At 34.8% G+C, this 19,949-nt stretch overlaps 1 protein-coding gene across 3 annotated transcripts in view; it reads left to right on the forward strand.

Moving 5' to 3' along the window:
• Positions 1 to 19,949, forward strand: part of NELL2 (NEL-like 2 (chicken)) — a 436,529-nt gene that overhangs the window by 190,456 nt on the left and 226,124 nt on the right. For all 3 annotated transcript variants that reach the window (XM_011936068.1, XM_011936067.1, XM_011936069.1), the window contains 2 exons: positions 14,681 to 14,772; positions 17,976 to 18,078. In XM_011936068.1, the coding sequence (XP_011791458.1) occupies positions 14,681 to 14,772; positions 17,976 to 18,078 (195 nt within the window). The remainder of the gene's footprint in view (positions 1 to 14,680; positions 14,773 to 17,975; positions 18,079 to 19,949) is intronic.

The raw sequence follows: 19,949 nt of genomic DNA on the forward strand, positions 1-19,949 counted from the left end.
TTTGTTTACCTACTTAAGCCTCAGCAATGGCGGGCGCCCCTCCCCCAGCCTCCCTGCTGCCTTGTGGTTAGATCGCAGACTGCTGTGGTAGCAATGAGGGAGGCTCCGTGGCCGTGGGACCCTCCCGGCCAGGTGTGGGTATAATCTTCTGGTGTGCCCGTTTGCTTAAAGCACAGTATTGGCGTGGGTCGGTTCGCCTGGCTAGGAAAAGGGATTCCCTTCCCCCTTGCGCTTCCCAGGTGAGGCAATCCCTCGCCCTGCTTCAGCTCTCGCTGGTCGGGCTGTAGCAGCTGACCAGCACCAATTGTCTGGCACTCCCCAGTGAGATGACCCCAGTACCTCAGTTGAAAATGCAGAAATCACCGGTCCTCTGTGTCGCTCGCGCCAGGAGTTGGAGACTGGATCTGTTAGTATTCAGCCATCTTGCTCTGTCCCCACATGCAAGATCAGCAATCTATTTTAAGTTGATAACAACTTAACTTTATTTCCATTCACCTTTTTACTCCCCGCCCCCAAACTCTTTATCATTGATGTCACAAATTACCATTTTTATGTGGCATGTCCATTAACACATTTTTAGTTGTTATTTTTATATTTTTATCTTTAAGTTACATACCAGAATTTAAGGTGATATATACACCACTGTTGGAGTATTACAATATTCTTTATTTGTCTATATATTTACCTTTACCAGTTAACTTTTTACTTTTATATACTTTTGTGTTGTTGTCTGGTAGTTTTTTCATTTCAACTTTAAGGACTCCTGTTATCATTTTTTGTAAGGCAGGTTGAGTGGTGATAAATTTCATCAGCTTTTGTTACCTGGGACAGTCTTTATTTGTTCTTAATTTTTGAAGGACAGTTTGGCTATGTATAGTATTCTTGGTTGGCAGAGTTTTTTCTTCCAACACTTTAAATACATCATTGTACTCTATTCTGCCTGCAATGGTTCCATTGATAATTCTGCTGATAGTCTTAAGGACGTTCCGTTGTACATGACTAGTCACTTTTCTCTTGCTTCTTTTGAAATTTTCTTTTTCTTTGACTTTTGACAGTTTGATTATAATGTATCTTTGTGTAGCTTTGTTTACATTTAATCATGCTGCAGTTATTTTGCCTTTTTGAATGTAGATGTACATTTCCTTTCCCAGATTTGGGAAGTTTTCAGCTATTATTTCTTCAAACAAGCATTCTGCCTTTTTCTATCTTAGTCTTTTTGGATCCCCAAATGCATATGTTGGCTCACTTCATGTTATCCCGTAAGTCCCTTAGGCTTTCTTTATTCTTTTTTATTTGTTTTCCTCTTTGGTCCTCTGACTGCATTTCAGATGTGCTGTCTTTCAGTTTGCTGATTCTTCTGCTTAATCAAATCTACTGTTGAAGTCCTCTAGTGGATTTTTCAATTCAGTTATTGTATTCTTACATTCTAAATATCTGTTTGGTCATTTAAAAAAATTACTGTCTATTGATGTTCCAACTTTGTTCATGTATCAGTTTCCTGAACTCATTGGGCAGCATTATGATGGTCATTTTGACTTCTTTTCAGGTAATCGCATGCCTATGTTTATTTAGGTCAGTGTCTGTGGGTTTATTTTTTATTTTTTTATTAGTATGAGCATACTTATAGGCATGTAATAGCCATTAAAATAATATATATGTGTGTGTGTGTGAGAGAGTATGAACGAGAACATTTCCACAGTATTCTTCTCTATAAATGTGGTGGAGGGGAAATTCTTCTATATATATAATAGCATCACTGAAGACATGAAGGATTATGGGAAGCCTTTTTGCTTCTTATTTAATTCCAGAGGCATTTGGGGGTAATGTAACCAAATTTTCTTTTGATTATTTATTATTGTAAGAAGGTTAATTATGGCGTTAATTTAACTCTTAATTTACAGAGTTAACATAATGTGTTTAACATATTAACCTTGATGTTTCATTTAGCGTAGCTGTCAAAAACTTTACTTAATTGACCCCAATGAGAAAAATTATCTGAAAAGAATAAAATATGATATTTTATTTTAATATGATACAAATACTTTCATCCCAAGGTACAAGTACAGGTGTATTTAATAAGGCTCAATCTCTAGTCCTACAATAAACGTGCATTTCACATGTTCTCTTTTTCTCTCTTCCTCTCTCTTTCTGCTTTTCTCTCTCATTCTGCCTCTCCATCTCCCTCTTCTTCTCCATTTTTTCCACTTCTGTTACTTTTATTACTCTTTTTGCAGTCATATTCATAAGCAAATTATTTAAAATTTAAGAAACATCCAGAATAATTTTGGTCTGATTCTTATAGCAACCTGTACTTATAGCAACCTTATAGCAACCATTACTGAGTGGGATTATCTAGGATTGAGATTTACAGTAAAACCTCCCTAAATTGACTAGTTGGGTGAGTCTACACCTGTAATCCTTAACACTGGTCAGACTTTAGAATTACCTGGATTCTCTTGAAAGATACTGATTGCCTAGGTCCCTCTCCTAGATATTTTGAAGTAGTTGGTTTGGGTTCCACACAGATATTTTCAACAATTTCCCTATGTGCAATTTTTATGTGCAAGTCCAGTTGATAATTACTGATCTATAATCTTGCGACTCTAAGTGTGATCACTGAATCAGCAGCATTAGTATCCCTTGGGACATGGTTACATATGCAGAATTTCATGTCTCACGCTAGATCTACTGATCAGCTTATGCATTTAAATAAGATCTCCAGGTGATTTGAGCAACATTCATTGACAGTTTACATTGGCTCTGTTACAAATTAAAAGAAATCAACTAAGTTTGAGGCTAAGCCTGTATGCTTATGTTTTCAACCCTGTTTATGTAAGTTGTATTTATATAATAATTGTAATATTATTTAACTACTATAAATACATACAAATATATAAATCGATTAAATACAAATATGAAATGAAATAAAATTTGTTTTATATAAATTAAGTTGAATGATTTGGAAAAAGTTGATAAACTAAAATTACTAAAAAGGTACTCTTTTTCTCATTTTAATGTTAAATTTTTTTAAACACTATGAGTCTTTAACATAAAATGCAAGCATTTGAAAGCAAATGCAATCAAAATTTTCTTGATTATATTCAAGTTTAAGTATAGCACATCTAAACTCTACCTTTATGTCTAGTTAGAAAAACATTGGCAAATCATTGTATTTTAGGGTTTAGAATGAAATAAAGTTGAATGAGTCCAATTCTAACCCATGGTTTTGAGGGTTAACTAACTAGAGATGTGGAGATTTGACTGGAATAGAAAGTGAAGCCCACTGTGTCACCCACTTTAGGCAACACAAACTTTTTTGGGTTTCAGTTAAAATATGTAACACAAAGATAGATAGATAATATTTCTCACATCATGAAGTTGCTTGAAGGAATAACAAAACTTAAAGAAATACATCTAGCAGAGTTCCTGATAATTTGTACTCATTTGGTAAAATATGTTTCCAGCTCTTTCTTCAGTAAGTGTATTTTTCTCCTTTGAAAATTTTATTTTAACTTTCTTAGTTTGTAAGTGTGTTTTATGTGTGTATATCTACTGTTATTTTTAAAAATTATTTCTCGAAGGACTCTCTGTCAATTACTTTTTACAGTAATAATTTTCACTGAGTAAAAGTTTTAATAATATTTCTCAATGTATTCATTGTTATGCATAATAGAATTTTGAAAAACTTTTTCTTAGGTTTGGGGGTACATGTGAAAATTTGTTACGTAGGTAAACTTATGTCACTGATGTTTGTTGTACATATTATTTCATCACCCAAGAATTAAGCCCCGTACCCAATCGTTATCTTTTCTGCTCCTCTTCCTACTCCCACCCTCCCTCTTCAAATAGACCCCAGTGTCTGCTGTTTCCTTTTTTGTGTTCATAAGTTCTTATCATTTAGCTCCCACTTATAAGTGAAAACATGTAGTATTTGGTTTTCTGTTCCTGCATTAGTTTGCTAAGGATAATAGCCTCCATCTCCATCCATGTTCCAACAACAGACATGATATTGTTTTTATGGCTACATAGTGTTTCGTGGTGCTTATGTACCACATTTTAAAAATCCAGTCTGTCATTGATGGGCATTTAGGTTGATTCCATGTCTTTGCTATTGTGAATAGTGCTGCAATGAACATTCATGTGCATATGTCTTTATGGTGGAAAGATTTATATTTGTCTGGGTATGTACCCAGTAATGGGATTGCTGGGAGTTCTGCTTTTAGTTTTTTGAGGAATCACCATACTGCTTTCCACAATAGTTGAACTAATTTACACTCCCACCAACCACATATAAGTGTTTCCTTTTCTCTGCAACTTTGCCAGCAAATATTTTCTTTCATTCTGTAGGTTTTCTCTTTACTCTGTTCATAGTTTCTTTCGCTGTGCAGAAACTCTCAAGTTTAATTAGATCTCACTTGTCAATTTTTGCTTTTGTTGCAATTGCTCTTGGTGTCTTTGTCATGAAATCTTCACCCATTCCTATGTCCAGAATGGCATTGCCCAGGTTGTCTTCCAGAGTTTTTATAGTTTTAGGTTTTGCATTTAAGTCTTTAATTCATCTTGAGTTCATCTGTGTACATGGTGTAAGAAGGAGTCCAACTTCAATTTTCTGCATATGGCTAGCCAGTTATTCTAGCACCATTTATTTAATAGGGAGTTTTCCCTATTGCTTGTTTTTTTGTCAGCTTTGTTGAAGATCAGATAGTCGTAAATGTGCAGCCTTATTTCTGGGCTCTGTATTCTGTTCTATTGGTCTATGTCTTGTTTTTGTACCAGTACCATTGCTCTTTTGGTTATGGTAGACTTGTAGTATAGTTTGAAGTTGGGTATTGTGATGCCTCCAGCTTTTTTTTCTTTTTTTCCTTAGGATTGCCTTGTCTATTTAGGCTCTTTTTTGGTTCCATGTGAATTTTAAAGTAGTTTTTTTTTTCTTTCTAGTTCTGTGAATAATGTCATTGGTAGTTTAGTAGGAATACCATTGAATATGTCAACTGCTTTGGGCTATGTAGCCATTTTAATGATATTGATTCTTCCTGTCCATGAGCATGGGATGTTTTTCCTTTTTTTTGTATCTTCTCTGATTTATTTGAGGAGTGTTTTGTAATTCTCTTTGTAGAGATCTTTCACTTCCCTGGGTAGCTGTATTCCTAGGTGTTTTATTCTTTTCATGGCAATTGTGAATGGGATTGCCTTTCTAATTTGGCTGTCACTTTGGTTCTTGTTGGTGTATAAGAATGCTTGTGATTTTTGTACACTGATTTTGTATCCTGCAAATTTCAACTTTTATTATAGATTAAAGGGTACATATGCAGGTGTATTTTATGGTTAAATTGTATGATGCTGAGGCTTGAGGTCCCAATGATTCCATCACCCAGGCAGCAACATAGTACCAAGCAGGTGGTTCTTTAGGCCACACCCTGCTCCCTTTCTCCCCCATCTAGTGATTTCTGGTGACTATTGTTCTTACTTTAACATCCATGTGTATTCAGTGTTTAGCTCCCACTTATCAGTAAGAACATGTGTTTTTTGCTTTTCTGTTCTCATGTTAGGGTGTCTGGGATGATGGCCTCTAGCTGTGTCTAAGTTGCTGCAAAGGGCATGATTTCATTCTTTTTTATGGCTGCATAGTATTCCATGGTGTATATATACACCACATTTTCTTTATCCACTTCCTTGTTGATTGGCACTTAGGTTGATTCCATGTCCTTGCTATCGTGAATAGTGCTGCAGTGAACATACAGGTGCATATGACTTTCTGACAGAATCAATTATTTTCCTTGGGTATATATATCCAGTAGTGGGATTACTGGGTTGAATGGTAGTTGTACTTTAAGTTCTTTGAAAACTCTACAAACGGCTTTCCATAGTGGCTAAACTAATTTGCATTCTCATCAACAGTGTATAAGAGTTCCCTTAAAAAAGGTACTCTGAAATTACATGTCAGTAAAACAACTATAAATGTGGATGAAAACAGGGTATTGAAATTATTTCTTTCCAGACTGCTGGGCAAGTATCTATCTTATTACCTTAAAAAAAAAAAAAACCCAATCAAAATGAAACTTTTACTGGAAATTCTAGGCAACACATTAAAACATTTACTTATATAATCAAGACTACAATAAAGCACAATCAAGGAATCCATACTAAAATGTTCAACATCAAAACATGGTTGAATGAGTGTGAATTTGTGTGTTTAAAATGTATAAGGTACATATTTATTGTCATATATGATTTCTCAGTTTAACTGATTATTTTCAAACAATGGGCCAAATCCCATCAGATAACATAGGATAAAAAGGCTTCTACTGAATATATCTGTGACTGTCTCTATTCAAATGTTAATTTTATTTTTTCTCTTTCATTTCCCTTTTCTCTGAATAATAAAATAGCTGTCAACTTAGGTCTACCTGGACAGCTCTAAAATATTAAAAGACCCAAGTCCTACCCTCAGAATTTTTTAATTGGTCTGGCGTGCAGATAGGACATTGAGTTTTAAATGTTCTTCAGGTGATTTTAATATGCATCTGTGGATGAGATCCATCAGCCTACTAGTTTGGGAGTATAGGTAAAACCAACTTATAATAAATCACTTCCAGGTAATATAGATTTCGAGACTGGATGTTCATTGGGATCCTGGGACAAAGTATATTATTGTGATTATTATTCTATTTTTGAATGTATTATGAGTACTCTTTTCCTGATTTAAATCATACTAATTCATTTCACCCTCGGTGCTCATTTTCAAACACTCCTCTGTGTGAAGCATTTCCAGTTCCACCCTTGTAAGACTGTGTTCTTCTCTGAGTTATATTTAGTTACCTATGCATGTGCCCATCATTTCCCACATTAGGCTGAATGCTCCCTGAAGGCAGGGAAGATGACCTTCTACTACAGTGCTTCAGTGTCAATAAATGTTTCTTAGGTCAGGTGTGGTGGCTTACACCTGTAATCCCAGCATTTTGGGAGGTCAAGGTTGAAGGATGACTTGAGGTCAGGACTTCAAGACCAGCCTGGGCAACATAATGAGACCCTGTCTCTACAAAAAAATTAAAAAATTAGTGGGACATGCTGGCGCATGCCTGTAGTCCCAACTGCTCAGGAGGCTGAGGTGGATCGCTTGAGCCTGGGAGGTTGAGGTTGCAGTTCATCGTGCCACAGCATTCCAACCTGGGCAACAAAGTGAGACCCTGTCTCAGAAAAAAAAAAAAAATAGTTTCTTATTTTCACCAGGTGTTGCCATTCTTGCCCTAAGTCTTTATGAAATTGTTTTGGTTCTCCTGTTTATCATTTTGTTGCTTACTGCGTTTCCTTCTCCTGTTCCATCTCAAGTATGCTTTCAAATTTTTCCATCCTCAGTTGCTTCCTTTGCTCTCTCTTCCCTCCTCTTTCTGCCATCCTTTCCACTTGTCTTACTCTACATAGAGCTTGCTCCCTTTAACCTTGTGCTTGTTCTCCTCTCTTGGCCCACATTCTTTGCATAATGGAGTTATTAATATAGCTCTCATGAAACTGCTTTGAAAAATGTCCTCCTAATAGAGCTACCCCTCAACAATTTCCTCCTTTGTTTTACCTGCACACCAGAAAGTGTTCTAAAAGAGCAAAATCACTTTTTCAATGTTTTTTACTTGTAATCTCTTAGTTGAGCACTAATATTTGGTTTATAATGAAAAGAATCATGCTTTGCAGTTCACACAACATTTTATGTTCAATATCTTCAACACTATAACATCAAAACAACATGTGTCTAAATGGTGCCAGGCATTTTGAAAAAAAAAGTTACACAAAGTTAAGCCAAAGACAAGATGTTCCTGTATTGATCAAATTCACTGGGTTGGTGGTAAGAAAAGATGCACAGAAGGACTGTCATATGGATTCTAGTTCTAACTTTGAAAGTGACAATATGCAAACTTTTCCGTATTATATTATACATTATATTTCTTTGTCTAGTGGTAATGAAACCTGTTTCTTCATGTGTGTCCATGTTCTGTCACTTTAATAGTATTTAAGTATTGACACAGATACTGTGTTTTCCTCTAAATCTTTACCTCCAGTCATTCAATTTATTTTTCATATTGTCAGAGGGCTAAATGAATTGATTATATTGTCATTTTAATAGACTGTTCTATGGTACATGAGCCAGGATCAAGAACAAGACTAGTGACAGAAAAGCAGCTAATTTAAAAGAATTTCATATTTTTATATTGCCATTTAAATTGGTAAAGTTAGAGTCAAAAATGCTGAATCTCTGCTTACAGCAATAGCGTGTGCTTTTTTGCTATTAACTTCTAAACATTCATTTTTTGTTTTCTCAGCATATACATTCTCTAACCTAAAGGCTGATCTGGACAGGGTGCTTGAATTTTTGCTCTTGTTCTATTCTGGGAGGTACTTTTATCCTTCTTTGCCTCCTAACCCCTCACTACTGCTAAATTTATAGTATTTCAGGGCCTGTTCTCTTTTTGGAAGAATAAGCTACTGACCTAAATTAAGGCCCCCTAGGGGCAGCACTCTTTGGTCCTTTAGAAGCCCAAGGACATGATGTATATAAAACAGAAAAAGGAGGCTGCACAACTACTATCAAGATCTCATTTCTTAAACTCTAATATTAGTTTGGCAAACAACTAAATTCCCAAACAATTAATGAGATTAGACAATCATGTCTAATTCATGAATTTGTGAATTATTTAAGCACTCTGAACTTCTAATCATTTTAAATAGCATTGACTCACAAAAACTGGTTTTATACTGGGAAAAGAAAGTTTTGTCATCAAATTGTTCAAGGAGAGTTTCTTTGAGCATGCTAATTTGCATTATTCATTTTAGTAAGTTACTGCTATGACAGTAACCAGCTGCTTTCTTACTGCTCCCATTTCACAAGTTTCAGATGTGCTCCAGCTGAAGGTAAGCTGTCATTTTACAGAAAGGGCAGACTCTTTCTGTAAGACACAGGCTGTAGAATCTTTATTATAAGATGCAAACTCCACAGGTGAGACCAAATGTAAAGGAAAAAATGAGGTTTAGAGAGGTTCAGTTCACTTATTTTTAGATTTCTTTATCAAATAGGAAGCTGGAAGAGAATTTACCAAAAAATTTAACAAACCTTGAGAGTATATTATGCAGGGCCCCTGCTGGGTGCTGAATAAAATCCAAAGACAAGTAAGACACTGTCTCTGTCCTGAAATAAGAAAGATGAAAAAGTATACAACTCACTAGAGAAAAGGAAGAAAAATGTGTTCAGTGCTATAATAGAGATTTGAGCATTGTAGAGAAGAGAGATTAATTTGTATCAGTTAGTGCTCAAGACTTTTATTACGACCATATTGTTAAGAATTGACTCCAAGTGAGTCCAGATTACAAAAGAAGATTGTGGGCTGGATAAATGCAGCATAGCTGATTGGAGCCTATTAAGAATATTATAACACTTTTAAATTTTTTGTTTGACTTTGCAGAATCTTAGCCTGCCTCATGAATGCATTTATTGTACATTCTTTTAAAAATGTGTAATAAAAATACAGATATACATAATTATAGTTAATGAGTTCTTTTCTCATCCAACAGCTTTGATTTGTATATTGCTAACAAAATATTGGCTCAGAATGAAGTAACTGCTATTATACATTTTTGAGAAGTCTCCCAAAGGGAATCAAAATTTCAAAGCATGCCATTGGAAAGCTACTACTATATAAAAGTCTATCCTTAACAGACAACCAATCCAAAGATCACTGATATTTGGTGTTTTGAAAAAGAATTTTAAAGAAACTCTATGTCCCATGACTCACTTAAGTTAATTACACTGACTTTCTTTTTGGTATTTATAACTTTTAATTTTGTAATGAATCGTTTTTAAAGGTATTGATACCAATTGGGAAGTTTAAAGTAGATGCATGTATTTTCAATCAAGTAATAAGAGGAAAAAAGCTAAAGATGTAGTGAGGAAATGTTCAGAAGTAAAATATGATGCCCTTTTGCTTATATATTCTGAAATGTTTTTAGATGGCTTTAGATCATTCTTTCTACAATGGTTTGCTGAAGTTCATTTAAATCTCATTAGAGAAACCTGCAGTTGCCATCTCTGCATTAAGGACCAGTAAATCAAGATTTTAATGTGTAACTTAGAATTTTCAGTGTTTTACTGGCTTCTTTCACTTATCCAGTTTTCAATCTGTGTTATAAATTACCTTTCACTTTTTAACAACTGATGACTTCTAAATTTGTCTGTAGCATCTGTTGGCTCCTATTTGCTGTTAATTGTTTTTATGTTGTTAAAATGGAGGAAAATGAAGGAAAATAATTTTTATTAATTGCTTTCTTGGATTCTCTGATAATTATGATGCTAGTGACTATCCAATTTGCAATGTTTAAGATAGCCTTGGTAGAACATATACATCAAGTGTTACATTGTCCTATTGAATTTCTACAAGTTGTTGTTAATGTCTCCACTTATGACTGAATAGACTATGTGCAGGAAAGCTCTGTGTGATGTAAATCACATAGACCCTGGTGTGAATGCACTCCCTCGAGTTATGCCAACAGCAGCACCTACTAGAGTCAGAGGAAATGTGTATTTCACATTGTTTAATATTAATAACTAATGAGTAGCTGTGGTTCTATGGGTTAGTATGATTTCAAAATGGTATAGCTTCCTAGTCTACAAAGTGATAAGCCTGTATGAATAAATTAAGTACATCTCCCTAGAAGTTTTATATCTTAAAGTATATACATATAACATATTCAATCTATCACTCAGCATAGACTTTTGAAAACATGGCCTAATTGAAACAGTTCTGCTTTAAGCTAGTAAGTGATTTGAGGTGTAGAAATCCAAAGTTACATCACAAAGAACTAAATGTGGTAGTCACACTCACTCACATATACACAAGCCACACAAGAAAACTAGGGAGGAAGTGAAGCCTCTGGCTATAAACATGTGCATCTAATTAACATGGTTAAAAGGAGCAGAAAATACAGTAAAAATGATTATTCCTTTATTGTTTTATTGAGGAAGTGAATTTTCTTACTTTATACTCTACTGGGGAGAGGTTAGAAGGCAGATACTTTTCAGTTAGAGAATTCCAGGGATGCTGGTGTAGTCATTGTGGTAGCCAGTGATTATTGTTATCTCTGAGAATTTGCATCTGATACCTACACGGGTTGGCCTTGGTTAAAATTAGGGCATAGGCCCGATCTGCTTTCCCTCCTCTGTTTACACACTTGATTTTCCCAGAGCTCAGTTCCCTCATTTTACCCTCTGGCTGCCTATAAACCTCACTTTGATAATCTGAAGGAGGGACTACATTTTTAAAATATCTATTTTCTCTTTCAGACTTTTGTGTTCCATTCTCTTATGCCCTTCTGAGCAAGCTATCTTGGTAAACTAGACCTCTTAATGGCATATAGTGAATTAATGTAACAGACATTTGTTCTTGTTATTGTTCCTGTTCCTGGGCACCCGACACTCCCTTTCCATTCTTTGTCCTCTGTCCCCCAGGAGCCTGACTTCTGCAGCCTCCATCACTCTGGTGTCCTTGCCAGCTAGTTTCAAGTAGCATTCACCAATGGGAGACACTGGCAGGAAATTGGAAGGCAGGAGGAGGAGAGAAGGTTGGCTATGTTTCTTTCCTGCACCAAGCTATGTCTCTGGCAGTAGTTGTGCTCTCATGATTATAGCTTTCACAAGGCATCCTCTCCTCCATAATTCTGGTTTACACTGGTCTCTAGTAAAACCATTTTCTTCCCTTGTTCCTTAGCCCTAGGGTAATGATGATCCCTTGCTTTTACCACAATATGGATCCTTCAGCAGCCCTTGTTTGTTTTCTTAATCTTAATCCAGCTGTCCCTTCTTAGAAGTGCTTTCGGGTTCCTGAGTTTCCATATAACTTATGGATTATTTAATCATAGAATTTCAGTTTGGCTTCTCTTAGAGTTAGTTGTGTATGAGTCTGTCTGCCCTACTAAATAGTGAGGCACGAAGCACATTAAATTTGTCTTTGAATTCCAGTGCCTAGGACAGTATCTAACATGTAATAGGAGCTCAGTACATATTTGTTAAATGTGTGAATAGGTTAACATGACTGTTACTCTCTCAGTCTTCTCTTAGAAAACTCCTAGAGCCATTCTAATGGCATTTTTACGATTCCTTTCAGTGTTTTTAGGAATCATTATATCTTTGTTTGAATTTCTTCACGTTTCTCCTCTAAAGAGTCTAGGAAAGAAATATCCTACTAATATTACTGAATATTCCATGTCAATGTTAGACTTATGGAGAATTACAGCAACTTATCAAAAAAGAAGTGAGATAAAAATCACTCACTTTGGGTTCTCCCTAAGCCAACTTCATCCTGCTTGTGCTCGTTGCTTGAAAGAGAATTAAGCAATTGTGATCTCATTCATTTATGTGCTTTTTCCCTCCCTGCCAAGCTCCATTTGGTGCCCTATTGTCCCATAAGTTGTCTATTTGAGTCTTTTGAATTAAGAGTTTAGAGCAGAAGGCCCATCTGATCTACGTGAATATTAAATTATCAAAAGACTTTGTATAAGGAGAATTTACCCTTGTGTTTTTTTAGCAATGTTTCCTTTCCCTTCTGTGTAAGAAAGATTTAGAGCACCATCGTTTTTCTTCCACATATGCTTGGACTTGAATAGGCTACAGTTATCAAGTCATATAATACAATAGGCTTAGAAACCTTTGAATGGCAGGTACTGAATAGATGTAAGAAAGGTTTTATTTATTCTCATTATCTTATAAAATATAGTAGTTAATATATATATCTCCCTGACCTCTAATTTTTAGGATTTTTTTTTTTGTTTTCATGAAGCTCAGTAACCTCAACATACCAAGACCTAGCATGTTGCATGTTTAATTATGTTGAGATTACTGAGTTTCATGAAAACAAAAAAAATCCTAAAAATTAGATGTCAGAGAGATATATTTTGTGATCAATCATATTAAGTAAATGCACATACCATTATAATTCATAATATAATAGATAGAATGCAACTGACAGATCTATAGTTTCATTTTGAATATTCATGAGTGAGCATATTTTAGCCAGACGTTAAGTCATATGATTAGTGCAAGTAAATTTTATTCTTTGCTAGCAAGCTCTAAAAAGTTCAAAATCAATTGGCTAGGAGATATGCATTATGTAGTCAAATTTGTTAATAAATACTGTGTAAGGAGATGAATTGAAGGATGACATTTTTAAAACCGTGCATGTTTCCATTATTTAAATATGCAACTTAAAAATAGTTTTTCAAGGAAAGTGAGAGTCAGGTTATATTTTGGATCTTAATATTTCTACAACAATATATTGATATTATTAAGAGAATAGACCAGGCATGGTGGCTCATGCCTGTAATCCCAGCACTTTGGAAGGCTTAGGCAGAGGGACCACTTAAGGATAGGAGTTCGAGACCATCCTGGGCAACACAGCAAGACCCTGTCTCTAAAAGAAAAAAATAAATGATGAAATTAAAAAATAAAAGTATGTCTAATTTCTTTATTCTTTATTATTGGGAAGTCAATACTTTTAAAGATAATAGGGATATATGAATTACAAAGAGTGAAAGAATTTCTCATAATTCACACAGTGGAATTAAAAGAAAATGTACACATTCACTTTATAGAATTTGTATAGTTAAAATAAAAAATTGGATTTAGTAAATATGGGAAACAAATTGCCGGAGTCTATCAGTTGATCACTTCCACTGGTCTTTGAAATAATTATCTTGGGGTAGATCTAGATGTTATGGGGATCTGAAGCATCTAAAATATTGGGTGTCCTTTCAAAGGTAAACAATATAAAAATATGAAAGGAGAACTTAGTTCAGCATCTTACAAGGAGCCTAAGCCAGAGAAGGACCCTGAAAATTAGGCATCATTAGCTTTAGGGTAAATCTGTTTTGCCTTAGGTGATGAGTCAATGTAGGTAGTATGAAATACTTCAAAACAAGGAAATGATTTCTGTTGGCTAAATGTTTGTGTGATTTGTAAATATTTTGCAAGTTTTAGAAAAGGTTATTTGATATTCTATGCATTTTTTATGGATTAAAAACATATTTTTCCATGCAATCTAAGATTACATTTTAAAATTTCACTTAATTGTGATGGAAGCAAGGCAGGTTTAGATTAAGACCTCTCAACGTCCTAGATGGGGTGCCCTAACCCATACATACTTATAAATAAAAGAACACTAAATCATAAAACCTAAAACTTACATGGATGTGCTGAAATGAATATAGCTTCTTTCTATTATAATGTTCTATTTTAAAATTCTGTAATGGTATATAAAACAAAAACTTTTCTCATATTGTTCCCTGAGTCTCATATTACCCCTGATTTATTGCCACCCTAAGTGCCTACTTAATATGCCCTAAGTGGGACATCATCTATCAGGCAAGTAATTGACTTTAAGTCTGCTTCTTGGCAGTACTTTTTCAGAGTCTAATTCAGACATGTCATTGCCCTTTATCTTTTTTGTATCTTATTTTACTCTCTCAACTTAATTTGCATGACACTAAGTTTACATCTGCCTTGCAGTAGATTGAATTGAGGTTTCTGGTTATTCAAACATGTTGAAAAAAGGTGTAAAACATGTGGAATGCGGTTACAAGATGATCTGATCCCTTCTAAGCTATTTTTCCCAATAAAATAAATACATCTGTATTTTTTCCTCCAAAGCGATATGCCAATTTCAAGGACGAACCTACTTTGAAGGAGAAAGAAATACAGTCTATTCCTCTTCTGGAGTATGTGTTCTCTATGAGTGCAAGGTAAGAAGACTATTTATGGGTCTTTCAAAATTGTTTCTATTTATAAACACAATAAAAGTTTCTTGACTATCTCAACCTTGAAATACATTTTTGAAATTCTAATGCAAAGAGAAAATTTACAATATTAATTATAATTTGAATGTGAAGAAATTATTGTTTTTAAACATGTACATTAGTGGTTGAAAAATAATTTTTCCAATAAATGAAAATGCTATTTTGTCAAGTTAAAGCTTTGTGAAGTTGTCTTATATTTTCCAAATTCAAATAAGCTCCTTATTTGCTATTGGGAGGAAAATGTAGGTGAAGTTAGACTTAGCTTTTTGTCACTCATGATTTTCTACCATGTGAGAAATATTGCTCAGTTCAATTAAAAACAAAACAAAAAACTGCCTAACTCAAATTAATTGTTGGATGGAGTTGAGACTGATATTTATCTAATTCCCTTTGGAAGGAATGTTTTAAATTAGTTAAAGTGGAATTCCTTACAAATTTTCTTGCCAAGCTTTCTGAAGCAAATACAATTCATTTGAACTTTTGCCCCTCGACCTACTAATTGAAAAACTAAATATGTTTCACAACACTTTTCATGTTTGTCTTTTGTATAGTGTTATATTTCTTGACCCTAATATTACATTTCAGTCCTTATTCTATATGAAGGAAACTGTCTATATATAAAATTTCTGCTTTAGGGCTTCATTTTTATTTGATAGTTAATTTTCCTCTTTAAATGCCTCCTATACATGGTTTGGGAAATGATTTAGTATGTATAAATTATGTAGAAAATTAAGATAGTGATTTATGCTGCTGGCACCACCAATCAACTGTGATTACTAAGAGTGAGGGAAAGGAAAATCCTAAGAATTTTGCCAAGACAAATTGAATCTGAAAGAAGCTATCCACTTCATGCATCTTAATTTGGAAATCCTTTGAGATAAGCAAGGAGGAGATGCAAAGAGGCAAGACTGTGACAGATTTGATTTCTAGAACATGAAAGCTCTGATTTCTTCATGCCCATTATAAAGTATCCTCTCTGCTTCTTTTAGTTTTAAATCAGCTTTCCAATGATGTAGGTTCCCATCTTAGAGAATAGAGGCACAGGAAAATTAAAATGAATTCCTCAATCTGTATTTCAAGATGATGGATTTTCCTTTATCATCATCCCTACACCAATGCCATTTTAAGTGGAGTAAGTTCCACAAGAGATAAAAGAATTAGAAGATAGAGTGAGATCTAGTAACTCCAAAATGAGAAAAGAGACTCAGAGAAGTTACTTCAAGGAGGGAGGAAAACTTCTGCCCGCTGGCTTCTAATGGTAATCTCTAACATTAAAATTTTGGCTCTAAATTTAAAACTCTTGAGGGCATTTAAAGTTTCTCACTTCTCTCTCTCTCTCTCTCTCTCTGTGTGTGTGTGTGTGTGTGTATGTGTATCCTATTCATTTTACCAGAATATGTCTCGTAATACTGATAATTGTGGTTTAGAAATGTACTGGTATAATTGCCTATTGGATTTTAAATTTGCTATTATATAAGATTATTTGGTTTTAAATAGGTTCAGTTAGAAGTCTGTATAGAGGCAACACAGCAGGTGCTCATAAATTTTAGATAAATAAGTGAATGTTATCTTTTATTTGCTGAAACAAAAGGCACCATTTTCTACCTTCTAATGCTGCACCATGCAATAGAAATATGATGCAAGCCACAAACAGAATTTTTGCTGGACTATTTTTTTCTGTTTTCTCCCATATATCCAAAATATCATCATTTCAACATGTAATCAATGTTAAATTTATTGATAAGATATTGTACATTCTTTTGTTATACCAAGTCTTCAAATTCTCATGTGTACTTTGCAATTACAGTGTAAAAGAGCCACATGTAGCTAGTGACTACTGATTGGACAGCACAGCTCTATCAGATCATCATAAGCTTCTGTACTAAATTCTTCACTTTAAGGACTTCCACAGTTTCTTTTCCCTTCAAGGCCCTTAAAGCTCCTGTATTTACTTTGCTGCATAATTGACAACTCTCTCACACAGCCATTTTCTGAGCTGTCAATTCTAGTCCCTGTTTGTTCTTTTATTGTCAGTTTTGTGGCTTTGAAAATATTGGCAGTCCTAGGGGTCTGTGACTTTAATAGTAACACAGAAAACACTGTGGTTTAGAAAACCAGATTACCAGAACTGATATTACTACTAAACCAAAAGAAGACTAGCATTTGACTCCACTGTATACATGCTTCCTGCCACTTTCTTGACAAGACCTTATGATTTGGAGAAGGTCCTTTATATAAATGAGCCAGGAAAAGGCAGATATTGAAATGTGACCTTCTTCTATGAAAGTATTCCTTGCAGAAATTGTGTCTACAAATCTAAGCTATTGACCAGTAGTTAAAATGGAAGCTTGCAAGTTCCAAGAGTTATTACTTATGTATTAGTTAGCATAATAAAACATAGTTAATGATCCTTGTTTTTAGGAGATTGGAGACCAACCGTATAGAAAACAAATGCTTGCTCCTAAGGCAGGAATACTTCAATTATCAGAAGTGTATTTTGTATTTTGGTTTCTCCCTGGGAAGTATTTAATAGTTTTCACTGCAAGAATTACAATGATTTTACATTGATTTATTCATTTATTCAAGAAATTTTTAAGCGCCAATTAGGTGCCTGAAAATGTGCTAGACATTAATTTACAAGAGACATGAATCCTGCCCTCATTTTCCTTGTAGTTTTGTGGGAGATATCCAATATTTCTTACAGGAATCATCTGTGAGAATCTCCTTATAACAAAACTTTTTGAGAAAACTGAAAAATTTCGGAAGCTCAATTTTAATTTACTGTTTTTTTCCAAAAGCTGTTGATGTAAATCAAACTGTTTTTTTGCCACAGTTGTCATCTGGGCTTGCAAATGTATTGTAAAACTAGCAAAATTTTCCAGGATTCCCCAGATGTTTGGCTAATTATAGACATGGCTGCAGTGTGGTAGAATCAGTGTGGCTGATTCCTATTCTAAAGACTTGCTTATTCTAAAGACTTTCCAGTTGGGATTTAATGTCATTTTGGGAGTGAGCCCGTGACCTGTGCAGAGGTCCTCAGGACAAAAATTTCTTGATCTTAAAAGAGCCTTCTCAGTTGCTGGATCTGGAAACTTCTTAGCAAGTCCTAATGATACAATTTGAAGCACTTCTTTTCTGTTGTCTAACAGGACCAGACCATGAAACTTGTTGAGAGTTCAGGCTGTCCAGCTTTGGATTGTCCAGAGTCTCATCAGATTACCTTGTCTCACAGCTGTTGCAAAGTTTGTAAAGGTAAGACTTTTTTGAGAAGTAAGATTTGTGTGCAAGAGTTATTATTGTAGGCTAGTGCAACTGACATGAAGTAGAAATTCTCATAAGCAAATGATTTCCATAGACTAATAGTATTTCCCTATATGCTCTCCTAATTTGTCACAGAGTGGCACAGTCGGTAGTCGTAAAATATTTACTGAACTGAATTAAAACCGAACTGCTCCCATGCATTTCTGCAAGTTATCTTGAACCTGTCTCAAGCTCTGGATCTCTAAATTTCTCTCTATGTGCTGGTTCAAAGTCAGCACAGCTTTGCTAAAAAAAGTTACACAACAATATTGAGTTAGTTATTTTACTGTCAGTTACTGTTTCTTGGCAAGTGAGTTTTGTTTGTTTTTCATTTCTCCTCAGCTTCTTTTTATAACTTACCTAGAATATTTTTCATTATGACTACTTCAAATCCCTCTCTTCTCGATTCTACTCTCAATTCTCACCCATAGGTCTCTGGACTGCTGAGAAGAGAGAGGCCATCAGACATATATTGTTTGTTCTGTGTTGCCTCTGATATGATAGAACTAGAACTAGTAATTAGAAGGGACTTTGATTATTAGTACAATATAATTAGAAGGGACTTCGATTATTAGTTCAAGATAAGAAAACACTAAAATTTGTGCTATTCAAAAATGCAATAGGCCAGCCCAGGGGGCAGTGAATTTCTATCACTAAAGGTTTTTACACTAGGTATCTTATTATAGATTCATGTATTAAATTAAAGCATAGATTATATGGAACTCTTTAAGATCCTTGCCAGTCATGAAATTATATATGCCTTCCTGTATTATATAAGAATTATATGCTTGTGAATCCATCTTCTACATTAGACAGTGTACCTTGTGGGCAGGGCTGAGTCTTTGTGTTCACCTCTATATCCTTAATACCTACTATGATACCTGGAATGTAGTTGGTACTTATAACTGATGTAATTGGTGCTGTATAACAAACTACCCCAAATAAGCTACAGTACTTATTTGAATAATAACCTTTATGTTGATGCAAAACACAGCTTAAATAGAAAAAGTAGTTTCTTAAAAAGAAACATTATGAAACATATGCTATTTTGTTTTCTTTTAACTTACTCTATTAAAAGTGGACATAGGATAGATCCTAGATCACCCATTTTTATTTATTTATTTATTTTAGTTTTTTTTTTTTTCCTTAATTATACTTCAAGTTCTGGGATACATGTGCAGAACGTGCAGGTTTGTTACATAGGTATATATGCACCTGTTTGCTGCACCCATCAACACGTCATCTACATTAGGTATTTCTCCTAATGCTATCCCTCCCCTAGCCCCCCACCCACTGACAGGCCCTGGAATATGATGTTCCCCTCCCTGTGTCCATAAGATCTCATTGTTCAACTCCCACTTATGAGTGAGAACATGCGGTGTTTGGTTTTCTGTTCCTGTGTTAGTTTGCTAAGAATGATGGTTTCCAGCTTCATCCATGTCCCTGCAAAGGATATGAACTCATCCTTTTTTATGGTTGCATAGCATTCCATGGTGTATATGTGCCACATTTTCGTTATTATTATTATTATTATACTTTGAGTTCTAGGGTACATGTGCACAACCTGCAGGTTTGTTACATATGTATTGCTGCACTCATTACCTCGTCATTTATATTAGGTATATCTCTTAATGCTATGCCTCCTCCCTCCCCCCTCCACACAATAGGCTCCCGTGTGTGATGTTCTCCTTCCTGTGTCCAAGTGATCTCATTGTTCAATTCCCATCTATAAGCGAGAACATGCAGTGTTTGGTTTTCTGTTCTTGCGATAGTTTGCTGAGAATGATGGTTTCCAGCTGCATCCATGTCCCTACAAAGGACAC

This window comes from Colobus angolensis, unplaced genomic scaffold (assembly GCF_000951035.1).
Source record: "Colobus angolensis palliatus isolate OR3802 unplaced genomic scaffold, Cang.pa_1.0 Scaffold150, whole genome shotgun sequence".
Classification (NCBI taxonomy): Eukaryota; Metazoa; Chordata; class Mammalia; order Primates; family Cercopithecidae; genus Colobus; species Colobus angolensis.